Source organism: Ursus arctos, unplaced genomic scaffold, assembly GCF_023065955.2.
Source record: "Ursus arctos isolate Adak ecotype North America unplaced genomic scaffold, UrsArc2.0 scaffold_23, whole genome shotgun sequence".
In the NCBI taxonomy this organism is placed as follows: domain Eukaryota; kingdom Metazoa; phylum Chordata; class Mammalia; order Carnivora; family Ursidae; genus Ursus; species Ursus arctos.
Window position 1 is genome coordinate 48,123,468 of NW_026622908.1, and position 19,542 is coordinate 48,143,009.

At 60.8% G+C, this 19,542-nt stretch overlaps 1 protein-coding gene across 2 annotated transcripts; it reads right to left on the reverse strand.

Annotated features, from left to right (window-relative positions):
• Positions 1-362: 362 nt before the first annotated feature.
• Positions 363-18,011, reverse strand: EPS8L2 (EPS8 like 2). Of its 2 annotated transcripts, XM_026490377.4 has the most exons (21): positions 17,883-18,011; positions 15,194-15,312; positions 15,054-15,109; positions 14,302-14,366; positions 7,756-7,917; positions 7,147-7,296; positions 6,994-7,073; positions 6,762-6,904; positions 6,602-6,672; positions 6,311-6,437; positions 6,010-6,098; positions 5,796-5,870; positions 5,436-5,584; positions 5,132-5,264; positions 4,884-5,002; positions 3,288-3,393; positions 2,437-2,550; positions 2,149-2,221; positions 1,818-1,998; positions 1,482-1,614; positions 363-1,345 (listed from the first exon to the last, which is right to left on the reverse strand). In XM_026490377.4, the coding sequence occupies exons 2-21, from the start codon at positions 15,235-15,237 to the stop codon at positions 1,262-1,264; spliced, it is 2,154 nt and encodes a 717-aa protein (XP_026346162.1). In that variant the 5' UTR covers positions 15,238-15,312; positions 17,883-18,011; the 3' UTR covers positions 363-1,261. The 2 variants fall into 2 exon arrangements, with proteins under 2 accessions (XP_026346162.1, XP_026346164.1); XM_026490379.3 differs by lacking the exon at positions 17,883-18,011 and having other exon boundaries at positions 14,302-14,361; positions 15,194-15,229.
• Positions 18,012-19,542: the final 1,531 nt, after the last annotated feature.

Below are 19,542 nucleotides of genomic sequence, written 5' to 3' on the forward strand. Positions count from 1 at the left end.
TCCCTGGCCCGCCCTGAGGTCCTGCAGACTTGGCTCACCGGCCCTCCCATCCATCTTGGGTTACAGTCTTTGGGCCTTCTGGACATCTGCCCTAGGAGAGCCATGGCACGCAGAGTGGTCAGGGCCCCCCTCAGCTCCTCACCTTCCAGGAATATCCTCTGGCCCACTCGGATACACATGGAGGCGAGGGGCTCTGGGTATCCCCACCGGAGTCAGGGGTACGTGGCCTTACTTGGAATGTCCACGGCCTGGCCTGGCCATGGCCTGGCCTCTGCCCAGTGGTTCTTACAAAGGGTGCAATCATAGGTGGGCTCCAGGCCCTCAGTGACCCCATCCCCATTTCCAGGAGACTGACATGTGGCTGCTAGGATACTTAATTGGTTTAATGACATGGCTTTTGAACCTCGGCCACCTCTCATCTCTGGGTGTAACCTGCAGAGTTCAGTGCTCCAAGACTCACCCACCACCCACACAGTGCACAGGGCAAGCCTGGCCTTAGACCTGGTTGGAGGAAGTTCCTTTCTGGAGCTCTGCCTTGGGCGTGTGTATAGGGGGGTGGTGTCTAAGGTCATACTTGAATGAGTATATGTCCAGTCCAAGGGTGGAGAAAGTATAGCATGCACCCCCACCCAGGGGAGCCTGAAGCCCCCCGAGGCCACCCTTGAGGAGCAGTGCACTGGGGGGCCCTATGGGCGATATCTGGGGTAAGGCCCAGCTCAGAGCCCAGGGTGGCTGAGGTCGGCTGCCCTTCTGGCCCATAACCCACCCAGAGGTATGGAGGTGCGGGTGCGTGGAGAAGTAGCAGCTGTGAGGTTTGGGGCCTGGGTCACAAGTGCCAGGAGGAACCCCCATGTGGATGGGAGGCCCAAGGATAAGTCCCCGCCCACCTCCTGAGGGGTCTGTGGCCTCAGGGAGAGGTGTCATGACAGCCAGGAAGGGGGCTGGGCGGGGCTGGAAAAGCCAAGGCTCTGGCTTCAGCGGCAGGTGCTTGAGGGGCTGGCATCTCCGGGGGGCTAGTTTGGCGGAGGTGGGCCTTGGGGCAGGCAGATGCGTGTGGGCTGAGGCCTTGCTGAGCCTGAGGACAGGCCACGTGCCATGAGGCAGGTGAGCTGCTCCCAGCCAGCACCACCCACAACCCGTGTCCATGGTCCAAAATATACACACATACAAAAATAATACTCCATGCACTGGGGGTGGGCCCCTCCGCAGGTGCGCCTCCGTCTCCCCCCACCGCAGATGTGCTGGGCCGTTCCGGCCAGGTCTAGCTGTCGTCCTCCACCCTCCTCTGGGTCTTGGAATGAAACTTGCTTATGAGCTCCTCCAGCTCCGACCCACCTTGCTGCTTCTAGGGAGGGGATGGGACAGCCTCAGCTCGGGGGCCCACAGGCCAGAGTCCCGAGGCCTCCCCCTTTCCAGGCAATCCAGGAGCCCTGAGGGAGAGGAGGCGGGGAGGTGCAGGAGGGTGGCACGGGCCGGCTCACCTCCAGGACCGCCTTCTGCACGGTGAGCTGGCTGTACACGCGGATACCTTCCTCTCCGCACACTTTCTTCAGCTCATCCTTGTTGAGCGAGAAGAGCTGGGGCCCCGTCAGAATGCCCAGGTTCTCCACGATCCTGGGGGCGGGGCGGGGGGGGCGGGCGTGAGAGCGGGGCGCCCGCCCGCAGCCCCGCCCCCGCACCGCACCCCCGCGCAGCCCCGCCCCCGCACCGCCCAGCCTCTCCCTGTCCCTCACCGCCCGCAGCCCCGCCCCCGCCCCGCGCAGCCCCCGCCCCCGACCCGCAGCCCCGCCCCCGACCCGCCCAGCGCGCACACCCACCGGGCGCTGAAGGCCTTGGCCTCCAGCCAGGCGCGGACCTCTTCCGGGCCCGACTCGTAGGTGAGCGGCAGGCCCACCGGCTGGCTGCGCTCCACGCGGAAGTGCCGCTGCGGCTGCGCCTTGATGTGGCTGATCTTCCTGATGAGCTCGTCGTTGACCTCGTCCATGTGGTGGATCAGCTCTGCGGGCGGTGCCCTGCACTCAGGCCCGCCGCCAGCGCACCTGGCCCCCCACCCCCGCTCGGGGACCCTCCGCCCACTGCCTCCCCCAGGGAGCTCAGGGCCCCGTCCCCGCATCGATCTGGTGGCCCTCATCGCGGAGCGCCTCTCACCGTCTTTGTTCCCCGCGAAGCTTGGGGGCAGCTTGTGGGTGGGGCTGGCAGGACCCCAATATTTCAGACTGGCCTGCAGGGTTGGGAGCAAGAGACGAAGGGGTGCGGGCGCCATCAGCTTCCTCTCCTCATCCCTCCCCGCAGGGTTGTAGTCAGGAGAAGGTGAGGCATCCCTGCTCGCCCCGGCCTCCCCGGGCCCGACCCGAGGCCCCACCCCCGCCCGGCCGGGCTGCACCCGCCCCTCCCCCTCTGTAGGGGGACAGCAGCGCCCTCGCTCGTCCCACTCACCTGCTCCTGGGGTGCATCCTCCAGCCGAGTCTCGTCCAGGATGTTGCAGGGCACGTAGCCCGCCTGGCCGCTGCGGTTACGAACCTTCCACCACTGGTGGCCATCCTCCAGCACCTGCAGGGACCCACCCCCACCATCACCCCCCCACTCACAGGACTCCACCCTACTCAGGTCACCAGCGCAGGGTGTGAGAGCCCCTCTTTACCCGCGGGCCAGAGTGCTGGGCGTTTCCTATGAAGCCCCACCTCCCCCCAATCCTGTAGGGAAGTCACAAGTCCCCCTAGGAGCCCCTGCCCTGCCCAGCCTTCCATCCCACCCGTAGACGCTGCCGTCTCTCCCTCATCTCCCCCTACCCCGCTTCAGCAGCATCCCCAGCGAGGGTGCCTCTAGCTTTTGCATGGAGTTCACCCTCCCCCCAGCCTGCTCCACTTTCCGTCCCCCAGTGGGTGGCCTGGATCAGGACCGATACCAAACAGACTGCCTTTCAAGGGGCGCCAGGGGTGGCTGTGAGTGATGAGCCCTGGCCAGGAGCTGGAGGATCCCCCACTTGGCACAGAGAAGGCCCGTGCTTCAGGGCGAGCCCAGCTTAGCCCAGCACAGGGGCCCCTGAGCCCCCTCTGAGATTTCAAAGACAGGGAGGTCCCTCAACCAAGCTGTGCTGGGGGTGGGGGAGGGGCAGGCTGTGGACCCAGACTGGAGCCCAGGGGTAGGGGTCCTGGGGAGAGGGATTGGACAGGCGTGCTGTGTGCCAGCATCGGGCAGCCTGGCTCCTGCCTGCCGTGGTCACCGCCTGCCCTGCCTCTCCTGGGCAGCCCCCTCCAGCCCAGGCCCCCACCCCCACCCCCGCTCACCTCCAGGACCTCATCCTTGAGCACCGACAGCTCGTTGGCGTTGCGGGCTGTGAAGTCATAGAGGATCCTGACGTACTTGGTCATGGCTGGCCCAGGTTCGTAGCCCCTGCGTGGAACAGGAGGGCTGAGGCCCAGGGCTGGGCTGGGGTCTCCTCCGGGGCCTGGGGCTAGGCTGGGGAAACAGCTTCGTGCTGCCTCCTGTTCAGCTCTCTGAGGTCACAGCAGAGAGAGGCTGAGCCTCGTCAGCCGGGAATGGAAACTGTGACAGCCCCAGAGCGTCTGGGGCCCCTGCACAGAGGTGGGGGCCGCACGGGGGCGGGGGACGAGGGGCCTGTGGGCATGGCAAGGCTGCCTGAGCCTAGGCCATCTCAGGGGGTGCATGCCCGGCCCCCCAGAGCCAGACATGTACCCAAGAAATGACAGGGTCACCGCCATCCCTGGAAGCAGCTGACCACCGAGGGAGGGCTGGCTGTTTCCAGAGCCACAGCCCTGCGCACAAGCACCCACGGCGGAGGACTGCCCATGGGCCGCAGGCGCATGGCGTGGGTGTCCTGGCCTCAGCACAGAGCAGGCCTGTGGCTGCCACCCAGGCTGGGCTGTCCCCTCCTGGCCAGTCTGGCCCCTGATCATCAGGGCAGCTCCCTCACACAGCTGCAGGCCTGGGGACACCATACAGGTGAAGGGGCTGAGGCTGAGGTGGTTCTGGAGCCTGGACTGGCCAGGATGACTGGCCAGGGGCTGAAGTCAGAGGATGAAAATATTTCTTCAAGTGTGGCCCTAGGCCAGGAGCCATGGGCATCAGGCTGGCCGTCGGGGGCGGGGGTGTAGTGAGAGGGGCACACTTAGATTTCAGCCCCCTCCCCTGCTGAAACTGAGTCTTGGGATCTGTCAGGGTAACAAGCTTCCCAGACAGATCCTGGGCCAGGAGTGGGAACAGAAAGGAGGAAGGAGGGGAGGAAGGATGGGGAGTCCCCCAAGTCCTGGGTCTGTGGAAGTATGTATGTAGGGGTGGGGAGAATGGCTGTCCTTAGCCCAGACCTTCAGTCTCTTTCTCTGGCTCTGAGGTTGGGCCTAAATCAGCCGCAACGGGGTGGCAAGGATTGGTGAACCCACTTAAGTTCAGTGATTTAGTAAACTTCTAATCATGATTCTAAAACATACGTGAGAAGACACAGAGATAATGTATTAGGGTGATGAATTTATTCATGGCTTTTGACATTTTTCTCCTCAATTTTATAAAGTTAGAATAAAAACCTGGTTCTAGTTTGGAAAAATGTTTTTTTGAAAGCCATGAACAAGGCATTTGCCGCCACCTGGTGGCAGCACGCTCATATCAGAGCCTCCTTGTTTCTAGGGGTGAGCATCACACTCCCTCATTTTATTTTTATTTTTATTTTATTTTTAAAGATTTTATTTATTTATTTGACAGAGAGAGAGAGACAGCCAGCAAGAGAGGGAACACAAGCAGGGGGAGTGGGAGAGGGAGAAGCAGGCTCCCAGTGGAGGACCCTGGGATCAGGCCCTGAGTCAAAGGCAGACGCTTAATGACTGAGCCACCCAGGCGCCCCACACTCCCTCATTTTAAGAGGAACTTACCTGTGAGCATGCGAGGAGCTGACTGGGGGGAGAGGGTCTCCCGGTGGTGGAGCTGTGGGCTCAGATACAAGGCTGTGTTTGGGGGAGTTTCGAAAGGATGGTCGGTTCACCAGAGTCGGCTGTGGGGAAAAGGAGCACCTGGGCTTGGTGTGGGGTGAGGGCAGTGGACAGAGGTGGGCTGAGGAAGTGAGCAGTGGTGGAGAAGGCAGATGGCCAGCAGTCTGGGGTGGGGCCAGGGGTGCTCTGACCTCATCGTCAGGGGCAGACGCCAGCCCTTCCACTTCCCAGGGAGCCTCCTGCAGCACGTCCAGGGGTGGCTCCCAGCCGCTGTGGAAGTTGGGCACGTAGAGGGGCACCTGCGGCTCCCGTGGCCACTCCGAGCTGGAGGTGGGAGGTCCGGGGGTGAGCCACGCCCTCCCATGGGAACTGGCCCCACCAGAGACCACCCATTGGCCTGCCAGGGGAACCCCACCCTGGTTCGCACCCCATGCCCTGCATCACCCCGCCCAGGGCCCCTTCCCACGCGCTCCGGCCTGCTGCCTGCTGCCATACCGGGGGCGTGTCCACATCTCCCCCAGTGACTCCCACAGCGTCATCTCCTTGGGGACTAGGTGGCCTCGCAGGAAGCCCACGGCCTCGCGGGAAAGCAGGGGGCTGGAGACGGAGCGTGCGATGTCTGGGCCCCCACAGGTGCTGACGATCTGGGGCACAGCGGGGTTCAGAGGAGGCCCTGCCTACCAGACCCCAGTCCCAGCTGGCTCGCCGGCAGCACCACAGGCCAGCCACACTCGGAGCCTGGACACGTGGCCCCAGCTGTCTGCCCAAGGTAGGCATTTGCTTCCCCCCACCTTCAGCCGGGGGCAAACCACCCCGGGGCCCCGCTCCCCCAGCCCCAGCCCCTGCCCCAGGCACCAGTTCCAGAGGTCCAAAGAGGAAGTGCACGAGTTCTGCAGCGCTGGGGTTCTGAATGTGCTTCTGTAGCTTGGCCTGGGGGGGGGGCAGACAGGGTGGGGGGATGGCGCTGGGAACAAGGGGGGCAAAGATTCCCTGACTTCCCCCGAGTGTCAGCACAGAGGGATGGGGGGAGGACAGGGGAGGATGGGGGGAGGCGGCCCCCTGCACTCACCAGCAGGTTGACAGCCAGCTTGATTTTCTGAAAACAGTCGATGAACTGGGCCTCAGAGGGGGGCCGTGCACGTAGCGTAAGGACACCCTCTGGAATGGGGAGTAGGGGGGCAGTGGCTATGAGCCTGGCTGGCCGTCTCTGTGCCTGGGGCCTTGCCTTCAGCAGCCCACCTGCTCAGATGGGGCCTCCAGCAGCTCAGTGGCCACGCGCCTCTTCTGCACCTTGTTCTCTGCATCCTCTCCGGTCCCCCTACCGCCTCCCTGCTGTCCCTCCTGCCGCGTGGACCACGCCCCCTCCGTACCTGCGGGCCCCTTCTTCCCCTTCTTCTTCCACTTCTTGCGCTGGTTCAGCTGTTTGAAAGCCTCTGCCGCCTTCTGCAGCCGAGCCACGAACCACTCAATGTCGTCCAGGGCACAGTTGAGGATTTGCTGGGGTCAGAGCGGACGCAGGGGTCAGTCTCAGGCGCCCCACCCGCTGCAGGGACAGCCCCACACACTGTCTCTTGGTCCCCGGCCTGGGGGAGGAGGTGGGTGCTGGCTGGGGGCTGACTGGAGGGGCGCACACCCGATAGGGACACTGTCCCAAGACGCACCGTTTCCTTCTCAATCTTCTCAGCCAGCACTGCGCGAGGCTCCTCGTCCAGCGACTCCCGACGGCGGAAGCCTGGGTGGGGGAGGCAAGATCAGGTGTTACTGACGGAGGCCACCCCCACCGACCTCGAATGCAGCCCCAGCCCGGCTCGCTCAGCATACTTGGCTCAGGGAGTGGCATCGGCGGCCCCACACGGTTCTTGGTGGACGGGGCGTCACTGCCGTAGCGCTGGAAGGGAATGGGGGCTGGGCCCTTGGGGGCGGGCAGGACGGACTGCCGCTGCCGGATCTTCTCCTGGTGGCCCCTGCAATGGGGGCGAAGGCCCGCTCAGCCTGGCTCCCAGCCCCACTCCCGCTCTCCCGCGCCCCCCGCACCCCCCGCGCCGCAGCCTACTTCAGGGTCTGTGGCCGCATCTTCTTCCCTAGACGGCAGTCGGCCAGCGCGCTCTCGATGTCCTCGTGCACCAGCTCCGCCTGCGGGCACCGGGGTCAGGCAGGCGCCGGCGCAGGCGCACTGGGGCCCTCCCGGCCGCCGCCCCCTCCTCACCTCCACCTCGTCGCAGTGGAAGAAGTGGATGTCGGGTTTGCTCTGCTCCGAGTCCTGGCACACGAGCAGCAGCACGGAGGGGTACCGCAGCTGGTTCAGCACCGTCTGGCTGTGCCGCACGGTGGGCAGCGGGAAGTTCTCCAGCTCCTCCTGGGGGGCAGGGGGCTGGGATGCGGCTTGGCCGTGTCACCCGGCCCGACACAGACATGGGCTCACAGCCACGGGTGCGGGTTGGACTTGAGCAACGGACAGTGCCGTGGGCGTGACTCGCGAGCCCGGCCTGTGGGCTGTGTGCCGTGGACACAGCCATAACTGGTAGGCACGGCAAGGGCGCGGCGCGGACGCAGACCTGGACTCTGCCAGGCAGTCGCCGCGGCTGGGGCAGAGCCGGGCCCTGCCTCGGGACAGCGGGTAGACAGGCCGGAGCCAGAGGTGGGCGAGGTGCTGTGTGTGACCAGGTTCCCTGGATTGTCAGCGGCGCAGTCCTCCCTGCCCCGCCTGCCCTTTGCCCTCCTCATCCTGTCCCGCCCCCGCAGAGAGGCCCAGCTGCGTGTCTGGGTCACGGTTTGGGCTGCCCTCCCTGCCCCTGCTGCCCTGTCGCTGCCACACCTGCGACTCCACGTCCAGCAGCCGCAGAGACTGGTCGTTGACCTGCAGCAGCATCTCCTGGGCCCAGACCTTCTCCTTGGAGCTCAGCTGCACCAGTTTCCGGATGGCGTCATCCACCGTCGCGATGGCCTCACTCTTGTCCATGATGAACGTGGCCAGGTGCTGGGGGCGGGCAGGTGATCACTCCGCGGACAGCCCTCCTTGTGCCCAGAGCGAGGCTCAAGGGGCTGCACCCCAGGGACCTGAGGGGCCAGGGCCAACCTTGGGAGCTTGGGGGAGAGGGACATCCCCTACCCTGGGGGTATGAAGAGACACGGCCCTGCCCTCGGGGAAGGTCTCTGCTCTGCCTTGATGGATGTCTGTGGGGGCCGTGGACATGCCCTGATAAAACCTTTGGCAGCCCTACACACACAGTCCCTCACCCCACCTCATCTCCTGTGGCTGGACTCCAGGAATACCAGCCTCCTTGTTCCTCCCAGCAGAACTGGCACAGGCTCACCACAGGGCCTTTGCATGGTCTGTCCCCAGTTTACCTCCCCTACTCTTCTGCAGCTCTCTCTTCCTTCAGGGCTCCGCTCAGACAGACCTGCTCCCCCTGCCTGGCTACAGCGTCACTCTCAACCCCCTCATCTGCCTTGTTTTTATTTATCATAATCTGACATTATGCTTCTTTGTTTATTTTCTAGCTGCTGGTTTCAGTGTTATCTCCCTAGTGCCTGGGACAGTGCCTGGCACACAGCAGCCAGGCCCTCTGGGAATGTGCTGGGATGAGTGAGCATCTGGAGTGGCCATGTGGGGTGCTTTGTGGGGTGGCCATTGGGGACCCTTGGCCAGCCCAGCCCTCCCCTTCCGAGAACCCTCCTTCCTCTGTCTCCAGGCCTGGCTCAGGCTCCCCCATGTGTCCTATTGCCCTTCACTGAAGTCAGTCAGCAACGCTGAGACAACTGGATAAACTCTCTCTTAAACTCGAGGCAGTCAAGACCCAGCTGCAAAAGTGCTAGGAGAAAATGCTGGACGATTTCTGATGACCTCGGGATGCCCTTCCTCACAGGGTCACCTTCCTAAGCAAGGAAGAAAGTCCAGGTGCTCAGAAGAAAAGACCAAAAACTCTCACCTAATGAAAAAGTAAACATTTCTGCCTGGGGAAAAAAATACCGTATATGAAGTAAATAGAGAGAAAAAAAAAGTGAGACAGATGTAATAGATGTGGAGAAGGCTGATTTTCTTAATATATAAAAAGACCAGTATGCATTGCACTGACAGCTCTTACTTTGTTAAAAGCTCTATTTTGTTAAGTATAATTATTAAGAATACCAATGACAAATGAATAAAAAAAATCTGTGAATAAGTAAAAGATTAACACTTCAATAGAAAAATCGGCAAAAGAGCTGAATGGAGAGTCTCCAGGAAAATAAATATAACTCACTTTTTAATTTAGAAAATTATATGTAGTCTCATTCAACAACTGCAAAGTGAAACTAGGACATCCCTACTCCTGAAATGAGTCAACTGCTGGCTCTTTTACCTGTTTTACTGACCAGTCTAACACGTCCTTGTGGGTCACACTCGCAGGTTAGCTGTGGAGAAGCGGGAGCCCCCACTCTGCACACCCCAGGGGCTCTGGGGAGGGGTGCGCTCTCTCCTCACATGCGAGACTGAGTGTGGTCGTGAGGGGTGGTCCCAGCCTACGTGTGTGCGTCCACAGGTCAGAGAGAGAAGGGGGCAGAAACCCGCAGGGGACATAAGGCAGCCGACCCATCTGTGCGAGGCGGGGTGAGCCCCAAAGCACACAGTGTTAGCAAAACCCACCAGCACCAAGCCAAGCACAACCCTGTGCCTGGCCCTGAAACAAGCCTCCGAGTATTTCAGGTGACTCAAACCCTGCCAAGTGTGTTCTCTGACCATGATGGGATTAAATTAGAAACCAGGAACAGAGAAGATAACTAGAAAACCCTCAAATAACTGGAAACTGAGCAACACACGTCTGCATCAACGACCAACAGCCAAAGACATCAGGAGGGAAATAAGGAAAGACTTAGAGACAAATGAAAACAAAACCACAGCACGGCAGGGCTTCGGGACGCCAGAGCCTTTGTAGCGGAGTGCTCCAGGGAAGAACGGGGCACGGAGGAAGTCATGGGGAGTCAGAGAATGTTCTGACCCAGATGACAACAAAGGTGTGTGCGTGGGGCGCCTGGGGGGCTCCGTCGGTTGAGCATCTGCCTTCGGATCAGGTCATGATCGCGGGGTCCTGGGATCGAGTCCCACAGGGAGCCTGCTTCTCCCTCTCTCTCTGCCTTTCCCCCTGTTCGCGCGCACGCTCTCTCTCTCAAATAAGGAAATAAAATCTTAAAAAAAATAAAAATAAAAACTAAAGGTGTGCACATCAAAGTTGCAGGACTGGAGAAACGAGTGTGTGCGTGTGTGCGTGTGGGGGGGGGAAGTACAGGTGTAAATGGGCGAGTCAGAAAAGAAGGAATACTTCATGTCAGTGATCACCATGTCTCCCATAAGAAACCAGAAAAAGACAATCAGATAAAACCCAAAGTAAGTGGAAAGAAGGACGTTAAGAGCAGAAACCAGCAAAGTAATAACCAGACAAACAATAGAGAAAAATCAACTAAGCCCAAAGTTGGTTCTGAAGAGATTAATTAAATTGATCAACTGCAGCAAGATTGATCAAAAAAAAAAAAAAAGAGAGAGAGAGAGAGAGAACACAAATGATCAGTAACTACAAAAAAAGAAGGACCATCACTGTAGATCTTACATGCGTAAGAGTGAATTCATAGTCAAAAATCTCCCACAAATAAAATCCTACATTCAGAGGGCTTCCCAGGTGAATCCTAGCAAATACTTAAGGAAGAAATAAAAACGATCTTTCACAAGTTCTTTCTGAATACCCAGGACTAAGGAATACTTTTCCTACTCATTTAATACGGCCGCCACAATTTTGACACCAAAATCGGTCAAGGCTTTACGGGAAAAGAAAATTATAGACCAATATCTCTAATGAACATTAATGCAAAAATGTGTGACAAAATATTAGCAAATTAGTCCATCACATAAAATTAGTCCAAACACATAAAAAAAATAATACACGTGAATGAGTGAGGTTTATCCCAGAAACGCAAGGGCGGTTCAACACTCAGAAAAATCAGCGTGACGGACTTACATCAACAGTCGTAAACACATCTGTGTAGATTCAGAGAAAGCATTTGACAAAATGTAACACCTTTCATGATAAAAACTCTCAGCAAACAATGGAAAGGAGCTTCCTCACTAATCGGCTGTACCTACAAAAAATACAGCCTGTGCGATGGGAAAATACTGGATATCTCTCCCTAAAATCGGACACAGGCGAGGGTGTCCACTCTGTGTTGCTTCACTTCAGCACCGTGCCGGTGGTCCTAACCAGGGCACTGACGTTCTAAAAACGAGATACCAAGTTCCGTATTGCAGACAGCCTGGCTGTATGGGAGTAAACACAGTGGGTTTACAAGCAAATCACTAACGGCACAAATAAGTGAGTTCAGCAGGGTCTCAAGACACCGAGCCACTGCACAGAAATCCAGCTGTTCCTCCATATGCTAGCGGCAATTCGAAAATGGCTTTTCAAAAAACAGTACCATTTACACAGCGTCTACAAGTCAGATGCCTAAGGAATGTTTAGAGAAATGGTACTCAAGACCCCCACGGTGGAGGCGACAAACGTTCTGAGAGAAGTCAGAGTTGCCCTGATCCGTGGAGGGATAGCCTGTCCCCGGGCGGGAAGGCCTCAGGACCATCAGGACGTCAGTTTGACTCAATGCAATCAAAGTCCTGGCAGGCTGTTCTGGGGGTGGAAATGTACACGCAAGTCCAAAGAGCTTGGAACAGTCAAGAAAATCTTGAGGGAAAAGAATATAAAGTTGCAGGACTCACACTGGCTCGTTTCAAGTCCGACAATAAAGCTACAGTGAGGGAAAGATCGCAAAACGAAGCACGGACAGACCCATCCACATTCAATCCCCCTCACTTTTTGACAAAGGCACCAAAGCAATTTGATGGGAGAAGGAACATCTTCTTAACACAACTGCACATTGCTATGGGGAAAAATTAGCCTCGAGTCTCATACACAAAAATTAATGTCAAATGGATCATAGACTTAAGTGTAAAAGCCTCAACTGTGAAGCTTCTAGAAGAAGACACAGGAAGGAATCTTCAGAGCCTCGGGTCAGGCAATGACCACTCCCTACCCGCCCACACACAAAGGAAAAAACCAACAAAGCAACCCTAACCTTAGGGGGAAAGTGGATATGGCCGGACAGCATCAAAATTAACAACTTCTGCTCATGGAAAGACACTTACGCATATAAACCGGCGAACCAGACGGAGAAGATATCTCTAACCCACACACCTGACAACGTGTGCAAAGGACTCCCACCCAACAATCAGGTGCGGTTGGACACACACGAGTGTACGGAAGCAGGGCCACACGCAGGGTCCCCAGGGGCTGGCATGGCTGCTGGAGACGGAGAGGTCTTGTCCTAGACATGCCTTGTCTTGAAATCAGTTTACCACGCAGAACAAAGGTGTCATAAACTATATGAATTCAATTATGGGGGGGGGTTCTCCAAAAAGTAAAACTTGAGAGCTGTGGGGCAGAGTAGTGCTGCCAAACGGTGCGTGGAAGACCATGACCACTAGGGTCGGCAGGAGTGAGTTTTGGGGTAAAGGAGCTGTTGTTTCCTGACCGTGCTGACCACACCAGCCCGAAACACAGCTGCACGCCCTCTGCCTTACGGCACACTGATTTAGAAAACAGTAAAACGAACAAACCCACACGTCTTAGCAGCCCCCCATGCCAGGGGTAGGTCTGATCTTGCCCCCACCTCTTACCCTCTCTCTGTGCCTTAGTTTCCTCGCCTGGGAGGGGCAGGCCAAGCCCATCCACTCCCCCAGCCCTGCCAGCTGCTGGGCAAGCAGGACAGATGCTCCTGGGCTGGGGTCTTTCCGCAGGCTAGCTTGGACCAAAGCCCAGAAGGACAATGTTGCCCCAACCCCAAGAGCTGCCTGGGAAGGAAGGGGACAAAGCTGACCTGTCCCCACCCTGTGCCCTGCCCTCGGACCCTTAGCCAGCAGCCCGCCAGGGAGGGCTGCTCACTCCACACAGCCCAGCTCAAGAGCCTGGGGGCTCCCCACGTCTCTGTGGACCCATCATATAGACCAGGACCCTGAGGGTCAGAAAGCAGGGACTTGCCTGGCCTCTTGGGCTTGGGGGGTTCTGTGGGGAGGGAGGGAGTCTTCATCTTCCTGGTCCAGGGCCCCCTCTTCCTCATTCAGTGTCCCCCCACTGCCTGGTCCAGACCCCTCCTTCCTGATCCAGGCCCCTCTTCCTGGTCCAGGGACCCCTTTCTGGTCCAGGGACCCCCTTTCTGATCCAGGGCCCCCCTTCCTGATCCAGGGACCCCTTCCTGATCCAGGGCCCCCCTTTCTGGTCCAGGGCCCCCCTTTCTGGTCCAGGGACCCCCCTTCCTGACCCAGGGACTCCCTTCCTGGTCCAGTTCCCCCTTCCTGATCCAGGGACCCCCTTCCTGATCCAGGGACCCCCCTTCCTGACCCAGGGACCCCCTTCCTGGTCCAGTTCCCCCTTCCTGGTCCAGTTCCCCCTTCCTGATCCAGGGACCCCCTTTCTGGTCCAGGGCTCCCCTTTCTGATCCAGGGCCCCCCTTCCTGATCCAGGGCCCCCCTTCCTGATCCAGGGACCCCCCTTCCTGATCCAGGGCCCCCCTTCCTGATCCAGGGCCCCCCTTCCTGATCCAGGGACTCCCTTCCTGGTCCAGGGCCCTCCCTTCCTGGTCCAGGGCCTCCCTTCCTGATCCAGGGCCCCCCCTTCCTGGCCCAGGGTCCCCCCTACTTCCTGGCCCAAGCCCCCCTCTTCCTGGTCCAAGGCTGCCCCTTCCTCCCTCCTCAGCCATTCTTAGCCTTGTTGTCCTGCAGGCTGGGACAGTGGCCAAGAACCAGGAAGGTCATTTAAAAAACATATTTCCTGAGTTCTAAGTGTGAATCAAAGCTAACCCAGGGTGAAAAGCCTCCTGAGTGGCCACTGGTCTGGAGTGCAGCTAACCAGTCTGGACTCTCCCGGAGTCCATCTGAATTGGCCATCTGAGGCTCCCCCTGCAGGAGCTCAATGAGTGTGTTTGTGTTCTATCTTCTCCCTCTTAATCCAGTTCCTTGTTTGGGGGCCAGGATGACAGTTTCCTTCCCACAGGGATTTCCCACCCGAGAACTGCCAGACAGCACCCAGGCCTTGTCTTTGCCTGGCCTGCACTGGCCATTAGTACCCTCGTGCCCCTTACGTAGCTCCAGGGCTCCTATGCCACCCAGACTGTGAGCTACCCAGGATTGGAGGGGGCTCCCCCAACATGGGTGAGCCCAGGACAGGTGTGGGGCAGTCCCTGGCTCTAGCTGCCTGCTATGGGTGTCAGAAGCTGGGCTGTCTCCCTGTGCCTCAGTTTCCCCATCTGCCCGGGAACTCTGGGGGTGCTCCTTGGGAGCTGGCCTCACCTGGACGTGGTACTGGGAGGTCTCATGCATGATGATGTTGGAGTTGGAGTACTTCTTCCTCTGTTCTGAGCAGGGAGTCACCAGTCACTCACCGCAGAGGGCAGGACCCACAGCCCCTGGTACAGGTGGGACTGGACTCCCAGGTTGGGCCACAGGGAGGGCCGAGTGGAGGTGAGGGATGCTGCCACCAGAAAGGACTCGAGGGTGTGAAATGTGAGAGAAAAGCCCCCTCTGCCCCCAGATGCTAGGGGTCTGTCCTAGAGGGGGCAGGGGGCCCCACCGTGCTAGGAAGGGGTCCAGTCCCGGGCTTCCCCCAACTCCAAGAGCTGCCAGCTAACATCTCTCAGTCCCTCCCTGGGGCTCCTAGCTTTCCAGACAGGGCACTGAGCCCAAAGGCAGGAAAGTATGTGGGGTGAGGGCAGAGCTGGGCGAGGTGGGGGCTGGCCAGGCCCCGCCCCCCCGGAGCAGATACCTGGCGCTCTGTCCAGCCTGAGCCCCGCCCCTTGGGCTATCTGGTTGCAGTGCGGAGCACTGCCGAATCAATATTGATGGTCCCTGAATTATTAGTAAAGGCCTCTCTTCTTACGGTGACGGTGACGGAGGGAGGGGCCTGAGCAGCTGTTGCTTAGTGAGGGTCCGAGGGCCTCCTTTGGGCACCGAGGGCTGACCTGCATCCCCCTGGTGGGGGCCTGGCACAGCCTGGGGGAGGGGAGTGGGAGAGACCCCACAGCCCATCCTCGAGCCTCACTCACCAAACAGGTCCTTGGCACTCATCCTGGCCACACCGTCAGACCTGCCCAGGCTGCCACTGCAGGGGAGGGGCTGGTGAGGGCGAGGCCCACACCGCACCCCTCCCTGGGGACTGCCCAGTGGGTGGGGCCTGGGGACTCACTTGGCAGCACCTGGGCCGCAGCTCACGGACCCCAGCTGGCTCATGGCGTCCTCGGTGGTGGCTGGCGATGGAAGGGCAGCCTTGTGGCCTGAGTCCAGGGCCTAGTACCCAGCCCACACCTGAGTGGAGAGGGCAGCCGAGCTGACACCTCCCTGGGGCTCGTCGGTGACTTCACCGCTCCCAGGGTAGGACTTGATCTCCTCTTCCTCTCACCCCAGATCCAGAGGCTGCAGCCCTGTCCTGTCCATGTTCCCCAGGGTGCTTGGGCAGGGTGTCCTCTGAGAGCAGAGTTCTGCCTCCTGGACACAGCAGGACCTCCCAGCCCAGGTCCCAGCTGGCAGACATGTGCCTCTATCTCACCCCAGACCCTTGGTCTTCCACAGACCCCAAGACGAGCCAGTAGAGGAGTCCCACTCTCAAGGCTGTCTGGGGTGGGCCTGCAAGGACAGTTCTGGGGGCTCTGAAAGGGGACCTGGGAGAGGAACCACCTTCCAAGCAGAGGGAACACATGTTCAAAGGCCCTGAGGCAGGTGGGAGCCAAGGAAGGCAGCACAAGATGAGACTGGAGCCTGGATGGGGTCAGGGTGGTGTGGGGAGAGAGGTGTGGCCTTGGGGACCCAGAGCCCAGAACAAAGTCGAGGGAGCACACTGTCGGCGGGGGGGAGCTGAGCCTGGCCCCCCTGGGCCAGACTAACATGTCCTGTGGGGTCTGTGCTCCCTGGGGACCTCTGACAAGGCTGTCCCTCTGTATTTGGAGTCAGCCAGAGTGGGTGGTCACAGGGCAGGGGTCCTGGTATCTCGGGCCAGGGAGCACCCCAGGACTTTCTGGTGGGACCAAGTCCTACCTACAAAGAGGGTTTCCAGAAGGTGTGAGGGGCCTGGGGGCTTCAGGCCACCCCCTCCCATGTGCCACTGAGGGTCCTGGCTCTCTCAGGATGGGTGGGAGTAGGGGCTTGGTCAGATTCCTCTGACCATCTGTCCGTGGAGAATGTCCGGTATGCCCATGACCTCAGCGAGGGAGCCGAGTGTTTGCTTAATGGGATTCCTGGCGGGCTGAGCCAAGGGCACTGGGCACGTGTGTCTGGGCACACACACACCTGGGCAAAACCCAGGCCCCCGGGCACACACAGACACACGCAGGTTGTGACATGGCCCCCCCTCTGGGGTGCCTAGGCTAGGAACCCATGGCCTTCAACTCCCTGGAGCAGGTCGGGGGCCCGGTGGGGCCAGCCAGAGAGGTGAGCCCAGGTGTTGGCATCTGGGTTGGGGAGCAGCTGGGGGAGGGGCCACCACAGGCCCGCTTCAGTCAGCTGACTGGGGCAGGGGAGCTGTGTGGGCCCAAGGGATTGGGACCAGCCCAGGGCTCAGACTGCACTTTGGTTTTACTGCGGCCATTTTCCGGGTGCAAAGGGAGGGCCGAGCATGGTGCCTGGTTGGGAAGTGGTGGAGGCCCCAGCAGGGCAGGGAGGGTGGGGGGCCCAGCTCCAAGTTCAAATTCCAGCTCACAGCCAAGTGACCTTGGGGAGGAGTCGGCTTAAGGCCCAGAGGGAGCCGGGTGGAGCCCTGGAATGGGGGAACCCCTTGGGCCCTGGCTGTGCCCAGTCTGGGAGCTGCCTGCTAGGGAGGGCCCCACCTGGTTGGTAAGGAGGAATAAGCCTGGGAAGCCTGGGTGGGGAAGGGGTGGGCTCAAGGTGCACTGGGGAGGCAGGCACGGAGTGGGGGGGTCCAACAGACTGGGCGGGGTGGAATGCTGAGCCACCAAGCCCCCCCCACCCCCCCGCCCCCACCGTTCTAGGCAGGCACCAGGAGAGGCTTGGGCAGGGCTCCCCAGGGGAGGGGCTGGGGGGAACCGTGCAGAGGTGGGGAAGGAGAGGCGCCCCCAGCTGGGCCCCGGCTCCCACTGCTGCTGCTGCTGCTGGGGCTGACTACCCCTGGAGTGGGGGCAGAGGTGGTCTGTGGTTGCACCTCAGATGCACCGCAAGCCTACCTACCGTCCTCTCTGCCACCGGGGACACCTTCATCCACGGGGGAGGCCCCAGGCCAGCCTGGCCAGGGAGGAGGAACCTGGGGGAGCCTCAGGCCCCCTGCAGCCCAGCATGCAGCCTCCTCCTCCCTGAAACTCCCACACCCCTTGACCCAGAACCTGACCCTACCCTGACGCTTCTCTGGCCCTGGATTCCCTCCTGGCTCACCCAGGAAGTGCCTCCTGAGCCAACCCACAGGGAGCCCCTGGCCACAAAGGAGGCCCCAGCCTGTCCCGTGGAAGGGGGTTTGGGGCTTCCAGGGGCAGGAAGAACTCTCCCCTTCCTACCCCCTTCGCTGGAGGAAGGGGTTCCCTCCACCGAGCCCCAGGGCTGGGAGGGGGCCGGCTGACTCAGGTGCCACTGCCTTTAAAATGTCCCTGCGCACCGGCACCGCCCCAGGACCAGGCTGGGCAGACCAGGCCGCAGCGGGATCAGGCTCCTGGCCGCGGGTTCGGCGCAGCCCTATCGCACCCCGTTGCCTCCGGCGCCCGGGCTCAGCCCACGGACTCCGGCCAGAGGCCCCAGTCGCACGGCCACCTGGGGAAACTGAGGCCGAGCCAGACCGCCGTCTGACCGCGGGGATTCTGCGTCGCTCCTTGGCCAAAGCGCGGGCGGGTGCCCGACAGGTCGGGATGGGCTAAGTGGGGACCCGTGGGGGCGCTCACCTGCTCCTCGCGGCCCCGCGCCCGCGCTGCCCGTGAGTCCCCTTGTCCGCGCGTCCGTCCGCCCGTCTGTCGGCTCCTCGCCTGGGCGCCCGGGCTCGGCAGCGGGAGGGACGCGCGGCTGGGCCGGGCCGGGGCGGGGCCGCGAGGAGGAACCTGAGCGGCAGGTTAGAGACCCGGGAGCCGGCGGGCGCGGGGGGAAGGGTGGGGGCGGGACGAGGACACCCCGCCCCTCGACTCGGCCCCGCCCCCCCGGGGCTCCCTGCGGACGGTCCCCAACGCCCGCCCCCTGGACCCGCAGTCCCCACCCCAGAACTGGGGCCCTCGTGACGGGTAGGCGGATTGGGAGCCCTTCACCCGTAGGGATGTACCGGGCGACCAAGAAGGGCGAGGTCCTAAGATCTTCCCGAGGCAGGCTGCGCTGCACCCCAGCAGCTGGGTATCTCCCAGCCTCAGCTGCCGCAGCAGAGAGAGGGGCCTATCCTGGGCGCCAGGCCCGGGTCAGAATCCCCTCCTCTTCGGCTGGCCCCTCTGGTCTCGGGGAGTGCTAGCGTCAGGCTTCAGTCCGTGAGTGGGTGTCAAAGGTATGAACCGAGAGACCAGAGACCCCGCGGTCCTGCACTCCGAGCTCCCCAGGCAGGAGAGGGCTCTCTCCTCCACAATCCAGGAGATCCCACAGTCTTTTTGTGCAGCCCCAGTCCAGCATGGGCACCCCCTGAGGGCTGGGGGTCTGATGGGTGGGTCGGGCTGCCTGTGGGCCCAGGCAGAGAACAGGTATGGGAGGGCACTGCAGACTGCAGCCCCCTCCTTAGGCCCAGGCCCCACCCTCTGCCCACAGCATGGGGCCGGTATCTTTTCTCCTGAACTGACTCCCCCTGCCTCAGCCAGCTGGATGGGGAGGAAGTAGAGAAGGGGCAGAAGGCAAGTCCAGGCAGTGGTGGGCACCGCCAGGCATGTGCAAGGACCCAAAGGCTTTGGCTATTGTTCATGGGGTGGGGTGGGGGTGGAAAAGGGTGCATCAGGAGGCAGGGTCCCAAGGGCAGTAGGCTTTTGTTTACCTGGGGCTGACACAGAGCACTTCCTGGGGAACCCCCTGGGGGAATGGAGTCCCCCGTGCCTGGGGCAGTTCTCCCCATCTGCTGTCTGAAGCATCACAGGTGAGCTCTCAGAGGTGGTGCAGGAAGTGGTTTTCCTCTCGGGCCCAGCCCTGCTCCCGCGCCCTGGTAAGCCCTGGCTTCCTGGTTCTCTCCCCTACTCTGCTGAGCACCCAGAGAAGGCACGTCGTCCTTCCTGGAGATGGAGCCTGAGCAGGCAGGAAATGGGAGGGCATGCTCCGAAGGGAGCAGCTAAGGTGGGCACTACTACACTTCTGAAATTAAAGTGATTGTCCTCAGACCAGGAGGCAGCAGGGAGCCTCTGGAGGCACCTAGAGCTATGGTGTCCTCTGGGGACAGGTGACCGCCACCTCTGTGTGGCCAAAGCGATGGGGGTGTCGGGGCCCAGCCTAGATGCTTCGGCAGGAGGCCATGAACCCTTAAGGCCACAGGTGTCATGCCGCCAGGGTCTGCGGGGGAACTGGCTGAGCGTTTCCACAGAGAGCAAGTGCACCTGTCCCGTCCTTCCCAAGCCCCTGGGGAGTGCCCATGGCGTCAGAGACACTAAG